This window comes from Lithobates pipiens, unplaced genomic scaffold, assembly GCF_037356315.1.
Source record: "Lithobates pipiens isolate NorthernLeopardFrog02 unplaced genomic scaffold, aLitPip1_a1.2 Scaffold_27, whole genome shotgun sequence".
Classification (NCBI taxonomy): Eukaryota; Metazoa; Chordata; class Amphibia; order Anura; family Ranidae; genus Lithobates; species Lithobates pipiens.
In genome coordinates, this window is record NW_027507788.1 from 46,300,855 (window position 1) to 46,314,637 (window position 13,783).

General features: G+C 36.7%; 1 protein-coding gene across 1 annotated transcript in view; it reads right to left on the reverse strand.

The window, feature by feature from the left end:
- Nucleotides 1–13,783, reverse strand: part of LOC143932952 (uncharacterized) — a 156,608-nt gene that overhangs the window by 63,963 nt on the left and 78,862 nt on the right. The window contains exons 12-15 of the mRNA XM_077455884.1: nt 9,870–10,068; nt 3,062–3,198; nt 2,076–2,213; nt 997–1,217 (exon numbers count right to left, since the gene is read on the reverse strand). Coding sequence (XP_077312010.1) covers nt 997–1,217; nt 2,076–2,213; nt 3,062–3,198; nt 9,870–10,068 — 695 coding nt within the window. The remainder of the gene's footprint in view (nt 1–996; nt 1,218–2,075; nt 2,214–3,061; nt 3,199–9,869; nt 10,069–13,783) is intronic.

The window sequence follows — 13,783 nt, forward strand, 5'->3', positions numbered from 1 at the left end:
TGTTGTTGAAACCGGTGTACTTTTCACTGTACAGGGCAGATGGCAGATAGGGTGTATGGCATTGTGTGGGTGAGCGGTTTGCTGATGACAATGTTGTGGATCGAGTGGCCTATGGGGGCAGTGGTGTTATGGTATGGGCTCACTAATACAGATTTAGACAGATTTGTGAATAATATTTGAGAGAAATAGGCCTTTTGTGTACATAGAAAAAGTCAAAGATCTTTGAGTTCAGCTCATGATAAATAGGGGCAAACACAAAAGTGTTGCGTTTATAATTTTTCTCAGTGTATAATGAACTGGATAGAACTCAGATTATGGTAAACTGAACTTATTTGACTTTTACACAGTTATAAGGTTTCCTGGATGTGATTAGCAATTCTGAATATTTTAATTCTTGCTTAAAAATTCATGTTTACAATTGCACAAAAAAATATTTGAAATTCAGTCTCTCCAGTCTTCTGATGGAGAAGCTATTACTAGACAACATAGCTAAGTTGGTGACCTCTCCTTTCTCCTGTGCAGTAAAGCAATTCAGCTTTGTCCTTATCCTACTGATTGCACAGTGAAGGAACATATCTTCACCAATGAACTCATTACATTGCTTTCTCTTCTTATCGGTAAGTTCCCAGTGTTAGATTGTCAGTATTGTGCAGTAGAATCTCAAAGCCCTATCCCTCCATCTTCCAGTGTAGGCCCTACTGTACATGGGTATACAGGAGGCTAACAAAATAACTGTTCAGGTACTAACACTAGCTGCATTAAAATATCATTATTGATTATGTAACTGTATTAATATGGTGATTATTTTTTTTATCAGACCAGGCAAATTATAAGCTAACTCAACAAAACATTGCAGTTATGGATTTCTACAAATTCTGTCCTGAAGTGTAATGAGTAAGTTGTAAAATCTTATTATTGGAAGCCCAGGTAAATGTGGTCATATGCAGGGCTTCTATGATGATGTTTAATAAGGTGAAATATTATCTCTTTACTCACCTTTGCCATCTAATTGTACATTGTGTGTCCCTAGAGACTGAACTCCCAGTTTTATCTTTCATCACCTCCAGTAGTCTGACAGATTCTCTCAGTGCTGCATTAAACATGACACAATGTTCCTCGTGAGATTTCATGTCCTCCTGTAAAACTCGCAGCTGTTTTTTCAGGATTTCTTTGTATTCAGCAGCCAGCTTCTTTCTTTTGACTATCTCTAAATCCACCTGATTCCAGAATGAAAGGAGAGATGTTCATGAGATGTAAGATGTTACCAATAAAGTGGGTGAGCAATGCTCCTTAGGCTCTACTCACACCTAGGCAGAATCGTCGCGATTCTGGCCGTGATTCTAAATTGCAGAAAAACGTGGGACACGGTTGCCTTTGAATTACATCTTTATGGCACCTCAATCACAGTGCGGTTTTGCTTGTCGCTCAAAAAAAAAGCAGAAGCTTCTTTTGGGCGACAGTGTCGGGTGTTGTGATTTGCCACAATTGCAGCGTGATTTAATTGCACTGCGATTGGTGTGCTATTAAGAAGTAATGGCATCACAAGCTCATCCTGCGTTTTTCTGCGATCTGGAATCATGGGCAGAATCGCAGCAATTCCACCCACAATTCAAATTAACTAGGTGTAAATGGAGCCTTAGTGATGCTATGAGATCAAGATCTTTCATTCTGTTTCTCTGGCTATGTGAACTCATTGTTAGGTAGCAGTTTACCAAAACCACAGTAAATTGTTTACATGCAAAACATGTAACAAATAACAATATGTAATAGTAAGCGAATTTCGGCTGGTTCATCGGCAGGCATGCATGCACTATTTTTTAACATGCAATTGGAAAGTGCTTGCATTATGAAAAAAAAAATTATATTTCAAATTGTATATTTAACATATTTAATTGCAGTATCATTCATGGGACTGTGGTAAGTAAATGCAAAGGATCTTTGTCATACATGTATAATCTTCAGCGCACAGCCTATGGTCAAAACCACTTCTGTCCCCTGCCTTTGCAGTGTTTAAATAAAGAATGGAAAATTTTGGACCTCTCTATAGAATTCTAAGGTAAAGACATGTATTATACCTCCTGTTTTTTCTGAATATAGCTTTCCACTATTGAACTGCTGTATCGGGTTGGGTGACCAGTCATGCTCAGCCGCTTCACAAAAGTCTCTTTTAAGGTACTCACTTCGTATACAAGTTTTTCATAGAAATCCTTTACCTACAAAACAGTACATAGATTCATTTACATCTGAAGTAGGTAGAACTCACAGGAGAAAGCATGTTGTAGAAAAAACAAAATTACATATAGGGGTTAATTTACTAAAGGCAAATAGGCTGTTCACTTTGCAATGGAATTTTCACTTTGTAGGGAATTTTTCAATTAGCTTAATAAAAAGGGTGAAGCTTTGCTGACTTTTATCATCATGCAAACAAAATTTTTTTTTTTCTTGCACATTATTGGATGTTTTTGGGTAAGTGTTCACCACATCCACAGAGCTAAGAGAACATTTCCTTGCAAAGTGAATAGCTTTTAGTAAATCAATGCCATAAACTCATAAACACACAGACCCTCACAGATTATTTGTATGTTTACAATATACTGTGTATGCATTTCACAGAACAATTTTATGAATTATTTTATGAATTATGCCATTGTCGTCAATAAAGATCACATTATAATAATAATAATACATTATTTTATATATCGCCTTTAAAGGTAGCTTTTCAAAGTGCTTTACAAAGAAGACACAAGAAAGACACAGGATAACATAAAGGAAAATGGGACAATTAAGTGAAAGCTTGTCTAAAGGAAAACATTTTTAGATTTGATTTGAATGAGTTTAGAGAGGATGACTCTCTGATGTTGTTTGGAAGTGAATTCCAGAGTCTTGGAGCATGGCAGGAGAAGGCTCTGTTTCCCATTGAGTGTAGGTGAGTAGGGAGGACACACAGCAAACCAGAATTTGAGGATTGGAGGTTACGAGGGAGGAGTAAGTTAATAAAGTTTAAACCTATTGTGAGCTAATCTTTGTAATATCAGCATTTGTTTTTCTGCTGATTACACACCTCATCTTTAAGTTGACCAAGCTTGAATGTGACCAGATAGGATTGCTTCAGTAAGATATCATAGAATTTGTGTGTGTCAAAACTTTCCATATCCACCTGTTGTTCATAGTCCCAAAATTCTTCATCTTCAAGGAATTCTAAAAATGGAAATTTGACATATGAAATTATTATTCAGTATAAAATAAATTCAGTGGTAACTCACTTTCCCCATTTACCTGATATAAGGCTTGCCATGAAGGATACACTATGTAAATATTCACTTCAGTTATCCAGTCGTGTTAAAGCAATTCTTGTTTACTTATTTCATCACATAATTGGGTTTTCAAATTGAACAGGAATTCGCTTTCCACAGGATTATATAACCGAAGTGAATATTTACACAATTTATTCTGTGAAGATTCTTAATTTAGCAAATCAGTGAAGATGTGTCTTTTCATGTCTGATCATTAAAATCTGTAAGAAGGATGGAGCCAGACATGTCAACCCATTTGTTGAAGTACAGAATAAAATTGTATTTGTAATTAACAAAACAATATATGTTTCAGGGGTTACAAGGGTCCCCCTTTTATAAGGCTGAAGAAAACAGAAAACTGGGATGCTGTCTGGTCTGAAATGTCTAGTCCATACCCCAATTTTCTGGGGTTTTCTAAGCCTTTTAAAAGAGGGTCCCTTGCAATCTCTGAAATGCATCGGCATGTCTTGTTGATTACAAGAACATTTTTATTCTGAACCTTTACAAGTGGAGTGTCACTTCCATCCTGCACCCTTTCAACATGTTTCCATAAGGACCTTGTATATTATTACTACTACTACTACTATTACTACTACTACTACTACTATAAGAGTCCTAGGCCTACAGCTTCCTACTAATCTTCCCATAGTACTTATGAGAAAATATAGCATGCTTAGCAGTTCAGTGCTCCTCACTAGGGATGAGCTGAACACGCCCTGGTTCGGTACGCACCAGAACATGCGAACAGGCAAAAAATTCAAAAGTGCTCCTTTTAACCACTTCGGCCTCGGAAGGTTTTACCACCTTCCTAACTAGAACATTTTTTTACAATTTGGCACTGTGTCTCTTTAACTAGTAATTGCGCAGCCATGCAATGCTTTACTCAACCGAAATTTGTGTCCTTTTTTTCCAACAAATAGAGTTTTCTTTTGGGGCTATTTGATCACCTCTACGGTTTTTATTTTTTGCACTATACACAAAAACAGAGCGACAATTTTGAAAAAAAACAAAACAATATTTTTTACTTTTTGCTATAATAAATACCCACAAAAATGTTTAAAAAAAAAAATAATTTCTTCATCAGTTTAGGCCAATATATAGCCTTCTACATATTTTTGGTAAACAAAAATCGCAATAAGCGTATATTGATTGGTTTGCACAAAATTTATATCGTCTATAAACTATGAGTTTAATGGCATTTTATGTCATTTTTTTTAAATGAATTTTTAGTGGTAATGCGACAGACAGATCGGACACTTTTGACAGTTTTTTGGGACCATTGACATTTATACAGCGATCAGTGATATAAAAATGCCCTGTTACTGTGTATATGACACTGGCAGAGAAGGGGTTAACACTATGGGGCAATCAAGGGGTTAAATATATGTTCCCTCAGTGTGTTCTAACTGTATGGAGATAGGACTATGTAGGAGAGGAGACATTTAGCTGTTCCTACCTACTAGGAACAAACGACGTGTCTCCTCTCCTCTGACAGCACAGGGATTTGTGTGTTTCCACACACAAATCTCTGCTCTGGTGCTCATGCACGCGATCACACGTAGCCGGCGGCTAACGCACCTGCCAGGCACGCGCACCGGGTCCCCCGCCATGCAGCTCGGACATGCGAGTCATGTGCCCTCTTCCTTAAAGGAACCCCGTTCCTGTCCATGATTTCGCACAGGGGAGCCATTATGCCACCGTAAATACACATGAGCCGCTCGGGAACCAGTTAAAGGCTTATATACAAGATATCGAAAAAATGGAACAAGTTCCCCCACCAACGGGGTTTTTAGGCAGCAAAAAACAATGATAATGACATGTCAGAAATAATATGAAAAAATATTTTATTGTATGGTAAAAACATGAGCTCCACCTAGATAATTATAACAAAAGGAAGAGCAAGCTCTTATGTTCAAAATACATTGATATCAATGGGCATACACTAAACAGACTTAACTATAAATACACTGTATAAAATAGTAACAGTAAAAATAGTTCTAACGCATTTCAACCACTAGGGTCTTCTTCAGAGATAGTCTGTTGGTAGAAAACAAAATTAAACTTAATGAATCTATCAGGTAATGTTTGTATTAGGAATATCTTAAATTTGTTAGTATGGTTTACCCAATGGTGTATTTCCAAAAGATTAACGTAAGTTGTAATTCTCGTTATTTGTTTATTTATTTATTTTTAGTGTTGAATAATATTTAGTCACAGGATATTATTTTTTTCAACAGATCGTATAAATTATCACTATTCATCTGGTGACATGCACTATATAATAATTTGTGTTAATTAATTTTGATACAAATTATTAATTAATTTTCTGTATGCTCGGGGCAGGGTTTGCACAGTGTAGTAACATTTAGTAATTCATGTTCACTGGACTGGGTCTATAATCTTTAATACTTTTGAATTCACTGGTGTGGATTTATATTTAGCGCTGCTTATCCTACTGTTTAGATAAGGAATATTGCACATATACAAGATATTGCCATAAAAATTGTATGGGGGCCCAGGTACTGCCCCAGGGGACATGTATCCATGCAAAAAAAAGTTTTAAAAATAACAATTTTTTCAGGAGCAGTGATTTTAATAATGCTTAAAGTGAAACAATAAAAATTAAATGTTCCTTTTAATATTGTGCCTGGGAGGTTCCCATTAGTCTGCCTGTAAAGTAGCACATCTTTCTGATGTTTATTACAGTCCCAAAATGACATTTCTAAGGAAAAAATGTCATTTAAAATTACTTGCGGCTATAATGTGTCAGCTCCCGGCAAAACAGATTCAAATCAAACGTTTGATCATCCCCAGTCCATACCAGGCCCTTCGGGTCTGGTATGGATATTGAAGGGATCTCCAAGCCAATTTTTTTTTAAAATGCCGTGGGGGTCCCCCCCGAAAATCCATACCAGGCCCTTCAGGTCTGGTATGGGTTTTAAGGGGAACCCCGTGCCAAAATAAAATAAAATAAAATGGTGTGGCAAGCAGCCTGGCAAGCCAGGAAAGGGGAGATGAGCGAGTGCCCCCCCTTCTGAACCGTACCAGGCCACATGCGGTCACAAAGCACCTTGTCCCCATGTTGATGGGGACAAGGGCCTCATCCCCACAACCCTTGCCCAGTGGACCCCCAGATCCTGCCCCCCACATGGGAATGGGTATCGGGTACCTTGTGCCCCTACCCATTCATCTAAAAAATTCTAAAAAAGTTAAAACGAAAGTTTTGACAATTCCTTTATTAAAAAAAAAAAGTGTCCCGTGATGTCCATCCTTCTTCATCCATTCTATCACGGCACCTATGGACCCGAAAAATAGAAAAAAAATCTCCACCTCGATGGGAGGTGTGCCACTGACTGCTGTCTCTTGCCTTTGACAGCTGTTATATAGGCAAGGGCGAGGCCACCTGGTGATGTAAACGGGTGATGAATACTAGACTATATATATATATATATACAGTGGTGTGAAAAAGTGTTTGCCCCCTTCCTCATTTCCTGTTCCTTTGCATGTTTGTCACACTTAAGTGTTTCGGAACATCAAACCAATTTAAACAATAGTCAAGGACAACACAAGTAAACACAAAATGCAATTTGTAAATGAAGGTGTTTATTATTAAAGGTGAAAAAAAATCCAAACCATCATGGCCCTGTGTGAAAAAGTGATTGCCCCCCTTGTTAAAACATACTATAACTGTGGTTGTCCACACCTGAGTTCAATTTCTCTAGCCACACCCAGGCCTGATTATTGCCACACCTGTTCACAATCAAGGCATCACTTAAATAGGAGCTGCTTGACACAGTAAGGTCCACCAGAAGATCCTTAAAAGCTACACATCATGCCGAGAAAGAAATTCAGGAACAATTGAGAAAGAAAGTAATTGAGATCTATCAGTCTGGAAAGGGTTATAAAGCCATTTCCAAAGCTTTGGGAATCCAGCGAACCACAGTGAGAGCCATTATCCACAAATGGCGAAGACATGGAACAGTGGTGAACCTTCCCAGGAGTGGCCGGCCGCTCAAAATTACCCCAAGAGCGCAGCGACGACTCATCCAAGAGGTCACAAAAGACCCCACAACAACGTCCAAGGAACTGCAGGCCTCACTTGCCTCAGTTAAGGTCAGCGTTCATGCCTCCACCATCAGGAAAAGACTGGGCAAAAATGGCCTGCATGGCAGAGTTCCAAGGAGAAAACCACTGCTGAGCAAAAAGAACATCAAAGCTCGTCTCAATTTCTCCACAACACATCTTGATGATCCCCAAGACTTTTGGGACAACATTCTGTGGACCGATGAGACAAAAGTGGAACTCTTTGGAAGGTGTGTGTCCAAGTATATCTGGCGTAGAAGGAACACTGCATTTCATAAAAAGAACATTATACCAACAGTAAAATATGGTGGTGGTAGTGTGATGGTCTGGGGCTGTTTTGCTGCTTCAGGACCTGGAAGACTTGCCGTGATAAAAGGAACTATGAATTCTGCTGTCTACCAAGAGATCCTGAAGGAGAATGTCTGACCATCTGTTCGTGTACTCAAGCTGAAACGAACTTGGGTTCTGCAGCAGGACAATGATCCTAAACACACCAGCAAGTCCACCACCGAATGGCTGAAGAAAAACAAAATGAAGACTTTGGAGTGGCCTAGCCAAAGTCCTGACCTGAATCCTATTGAGATGTTGTGGTATGACCTTAAAAAGGCCGTTCAGGCTCGAAAACCCTCTAATGTAACTGAATTAGGACAATTCTGCAAAGATGAGTGGGCCAAAATTCCTCCAGGACGCTGTAAAAGCCTCATTGCAAGTTATCGCAAACGCTTGGTTGCAGTTGTTGCTGCTAAGGGTGGCCCAACCAGTTATTAGGTTTAGGGGGCAATCACTTTTTCACACAGGGCCATGATGGTTTGGATTTTTTTTCACCTTTAATAATAAACACCTTCATTTACAAATTGCATTTTGTGTTTACTTGTGTTGTCCTTGACTATTGTTTAAATTGGTTTGATGTTCCGAAACACTTAAGTGTGACAAACATGCAAAGGAACAGGAAATGAGGAAGGGGGCAAACACTTTTTCACACCACTGTATATATTGATATATATATATATATATATATATATATATATATATATATAAATATATATATATATATATATATATAAAAAATATAACGCCACTAACTAACCTGCCTGCCTAATCTAGCTCAATCTATCTCCGTCCACACACTATACATGGCTGCTTACGTTTTACTCGAACCATGGGCTCATCCCTACTCCTCATTTTTACTATTATGTGAAACATAGAAATCTGTGACTGTCTGTAACAGCCATCTATCTTTCTAAAGTAATGCAGTGCTTTAATTCAGTTAACACTAATACTTTTTGATATCTAATTTTTTTCTAACTTTTTAATGTCAATCTAATAGCCCTATGTATGTTGTAATATCTAGAGAAGTGTAAAGCCTGTTAAATGACATGGTGGGACACTTATGTCTGGAATGGTGGATACCAGTTAATCTAGCACAAGAATTCTAAAACAAAGATTACCACAGAGTCCATATTTTTGACTTAGTAGGAAAAAGCCAGACACTAGGGTGGAAATGTATTAATAACATTAGTTAATATCTGTTCCTGTAGATATAACATATTCTACAAGGTACTGGTGGAGAGCCTCCACACTCATGGATGGGATATTCATCATATAGTAGGTAGTGAAATTATATTTTATTCTTTTTTCCACCACGTCTGCAATGAGTAAACAATTTAGTGCAAATTTAGAAGAATATGTTTAAATCATGTTTTTAGTAAGTCCATTTAGAATCAATTCTTTTTTCATTTATTGTTAAAAACTTACCAATAAAGTAAGGAAAAATTTAGGAGAGCACATTTAAATGTGCCACAGTAAACAATAATATATTTAGTAAGCCCTTTTAGAACTTTTTATTCAGATTTTATTTAAATATAATATTGGTATAAATGTATATATTTAGACAAAAAAAAATAGACATACAATGCTGTGTTTTTGGGAGATATCTTTCTCCACCAGAAGTTTTTTTATGTCCTGGACCAGATTATTTTTGCAAGTAAATGTGTATTCCCCTGATAAAAATGTCACTTCAAAATGCATCACTGACCATAAATTGTATATCACATTGGTAGCCATGCGTCTAATACGATCACAGCTAATAATGGCAAACCTTTGGAGATGAAGTGGGGGCATCCACAGGCAGACTCTACAGTAGCTGCTTTTTAAATGACTAAGCAATCCTTGTCAGCACACTATATAATGTGTTTAATTTACTTTTATAGTTTATTGCTTTTAATTTGGGCATACTAAACACAGTAATGCTATATTTTGCACTATAGCTTATCTATTATCTGTGTTTATTATTGTTTTTTTTTTCTTGTAGCAATCAACAGTATTATAACAGAAAAAGCATAGCCAAACACAAACTCTACAAAATCCCAAAGCCATATAGCAAAGTAAAGCAAGTATTTTTTTCTAAAAATAACAATTAAATTATATAGAAAAATTGTGTAAGCTATGATAATGTTTTTAATGCACCACAAAGCCTTTACAAATTGAACTTACTCTGGCATTTCTGTTTGCTGGCCTCTTCCCATTTTTTGTCCACATGACCTTTTATTTTTGTCTTTGGGTGAAGTTTTTTTGCAGTCATTACTGTTGATCCTTTTGATGAATAACTGTCTAAATTATATTTGAGCTGCAGTTTTCTAAAGCGAGGGATGGTAATAACCTTTTCTGTCCAACCCAAGTCTTGAAACCAAACCTATCAAATACAACAGATGTGAACAAGTAGTATGAAAAAAGCGATAGAATCCAACAAAGAAAAGATAAAAATGATATTTCATAACTGAATTTTCTAAGCCAAAGAAAGATAAAACTAAAGATTCTACATATCAAATTTTCTATCACAACATTCTATCGCTTGTTTGAAAGGACACTTGTGCCTTTTCAGAAAGCATCACATACAAAGATCTTCTAGAAATAAGATGGAAACAATCTATATAATTGCAGGGGAAGTTACCACGCTCAGCAATTTTTGGAATTTTCATGTTTTCACCTTGTCATCATAACTTACACAAAATATCGTATAATTGTACTTTTTTTTTTTAGGGACAATGATGAGAACAAATAAAAATAAAAGTGTTGCAGCCAACTCGGTAGCAATTGTCAGAGAATAGAATTCTGGCTAGCTGATGGCATAAGTTTTTATAATCATAAGTAATTGTATTCATGTATAATTCAACATGTAAGCACAAATAGTTTTTGTATTTGATTAACACGGACAAGCAGTTTTAGCCTACAAATCATGTATTGGTAAGAGAACACAAAAAATCACCCTAAGTAGAAGTCTATCCAAAATCTATAATTGCACTGCATAAGGATTGTATTTGGAAGGGTAAACCTCATAAAGAAGACTTCCCTTCACTTCCTGACTTACAGACACAAAAGGAAGTAAGTTTAATTCTAGTCATTCTAGCTCTTTGGCCCAGGTTGAGTCATTGACAAGCCATTGACAAGTACACAGAAAGGGGCTTCTGAATTTTTTCTAGCTTCCTGATTTCCATGCTTATTCCAGGTCACTGACTCTGGAAGTACTGAAGCAAGGCAACTATAATTCTCAGAGAGAGGTCTTCAAGAAGAGCCCCCCCCCCAAGAATCTTCTCGGATACTGGTTGACAGCAGCAAGAACTGTGATACCGCGGCACTGGCGATCAACTCAGTCTCCTTCGATAAACGAATGGGCCCTAGAAATGGATAACATAGAGAGAATGGAGATACTTTTAGCACAAGAATTAGATACGTATGAAAGGTGCCTCCTGGTTTGGACTCCCTGGAGACAGCATAGGAAATTGGTAAAAAATTGAGGAAGAAGGAGGGAAGAAATGGAAGGAAAGATTTCACAGAGGGGAGGAGAGAGGAGAGAGGGAAGGGAGAGAAAAATGGGGGGGGGGGGGGGGTTGGATGTGTATTTTTTCCTTTTTTCTTTTTTTTTTCTCTTTCTTTTTTATATGTTAAAATATTCAAGATATGTTTGGGAGGGGGGAAAAGAGGAAATAAAATAATAAATGTGATTATTATGTATGTAAGTAATATATATGTTCGAAATTGTTTAATCATGTGTAATACTTTATAATTATTAAAAATAAAATTAGAATTTAAAAAAAGAAGAGCCCCCATAATTCTCTGATGACAGATTAAATCAATTAAATCAATTAAATTATATTAAAGTTGAATTACAGGTATAGATTATAATGCATAGTTATATTGGTCCAGCTTGAACTAATGTATATATGCATATGCCCTACCTGTGGGATCCCTGTGGAAGTGGATAATCACTGTAGTAATCACTGCTGCTACAGTCACTATCTTCCAGGTCCTGTGTCAAATGACTGCCCTGCTGTATGGTAAACTCCTGTAGTCATTCGCTCAGCATGGGCGCCATTCACAAAATGCAATGTATTTTCCTTAATGAATGCAAAGCATTCTTTATTTGGAGAAGATGGAGATTGTGACAACACAACACAGCCTCTCCACCTCGTCCAATAAGAGAACACTCTTAATTATATATTAAATATTAAATATCTTTTGCATTTTCACTTTCTGCACCAGTTCCATAAATACGGCCTAAACATATGCATCAGCTTTACAAAGGTAACTCCACTTTTATTGAAATAAAAATCCCCTCTGGGTGATCAATATGAAATGCAAGAATTGAAAAAAAAATACTTTGTTTCAAATTCCTATCTGCTTCTGTTCTGAGGTGATCGTGTCTTTTTTTTTTTTTTTTTTTGTGCACAGTAAATCTGAATGGGAGTGATTTTTCATTATTTCATTATTATTATCAGCTCATGTGCTCTCAGTGTTCTAATGAGGAGAGTCGCAGTGTCTTCAGCCCCTTAGAAGTATTGTATTTAACCCTAAAAAAAAATTTTTGTTATAGAGGATGCCTGAAATCTGACTTGTGCGGAGTTCTAGGAAAATCATTGAGCCAACCACACAAATAGGAAATAACATTTCTTCGGAGGTTCTGTACTCCAACTGTGTACAGATGGCTCCCAGGTTGCCAAATTGCACTGACAAAAAAAAAAAGAAGAAAATTACAACACTTCAGACTGAAAAGAAAAGTCATTTTTAATAACAATACAATACAATATGGCTTGTGTAGAAACTGTAAATGCTATTTTTTTTTGTTTTTTTGTTATATATTTTCAAACAAAAGTGGAGTTACCTATATAGGTCGCAAAAACAGATTTAGCTCAAGAAAATATAACAGCAAATTATGAAACAAATGCACTACCATGCTACACACGTACACAGATTTTCTGCTGATTTTTGTCTTCAGATTTACCAAAACCATGTAGTGCAAAGGCCTGCCCGATTGCATACAAATTGAAACTCCTAAGATTTGATCACATATTATATGGTTTTGGTAAATCTGGAGGAAAAAATTAGCAGAAAATCTGATAGTGTGTATGGGGCTTTAGAATGAATGAACAACAAAAAACTTATATGTGTTGTGCCGCACTAATCATAAAAACAGTGACATAATATAAATACAAAACTAAAGTTCAATAAAATAAACAAATGAAAATAAAAAGTGGAAATGAGTCCAAATAAATATTCAAAAAGTGAAGTGCAAATGTTCTTCTTAAAAGTTCAAAGGTGCTTAAAAAAACAGCTCCCCACACCACTGTGATCAAGCTGCTTACCAGATATTAATGACCAAAGATAATAATGGTCATACAAGCATATTGCACCTCTAATGATTCCATATCATTACCAGCAGACAGGATTTCACACCTTGTTTTCAATATTTTCATTTGTTTATTTTATTGAACTTTTGTTTGTATTTACCGTATTTATTGGCATATAACATGCACTTTTTTCCCTCTAAAATCAGGGGGAAATCGGGGGTGCGTGTTATAAGCCAATCCCCCGTTTTTCTAAGACTTTTTGCCGTTCTCGGTGGCTTCCAGGTTTTTTCAGCCGTTCTCGGCTATCTTCGGTCATTCTCGGCTATTTTCGGCTGCCGAGAACTACTGAGCGCCGCCGAGATACAAAGGACATCCGCTCTGTATTTCGGCGGCGCCATTTTTAAATGGAAAACACACAGACAACGCTGAAAACACACAGACAACACTGACAAGGCTAAATGGATGGCTGCAAATGACACTGACAAGGCTAAATGGATGGCTGCAAATGATAATGACAAGGCTAAATACAAGGCTGCAAATGACACGGACAAGGCTGCATTAATGGGCATTTAAATGTACGTTTTTTTCCTTAAACTTCCCTCCTAAAAGTTTTTTTCTTTTAAATTCCCTCCTAAACTTGGGGTGCGTGTTATACGCCGATGCGTGTTATATGCCGGCACGTGTTATACGGCGATAAATACGGTATATCATGTCACTGTTTTTGTGTTTAGCATGGCAGAACACATATAAATATAAAAATCAATAAAAAACGTGAGAAAGAAA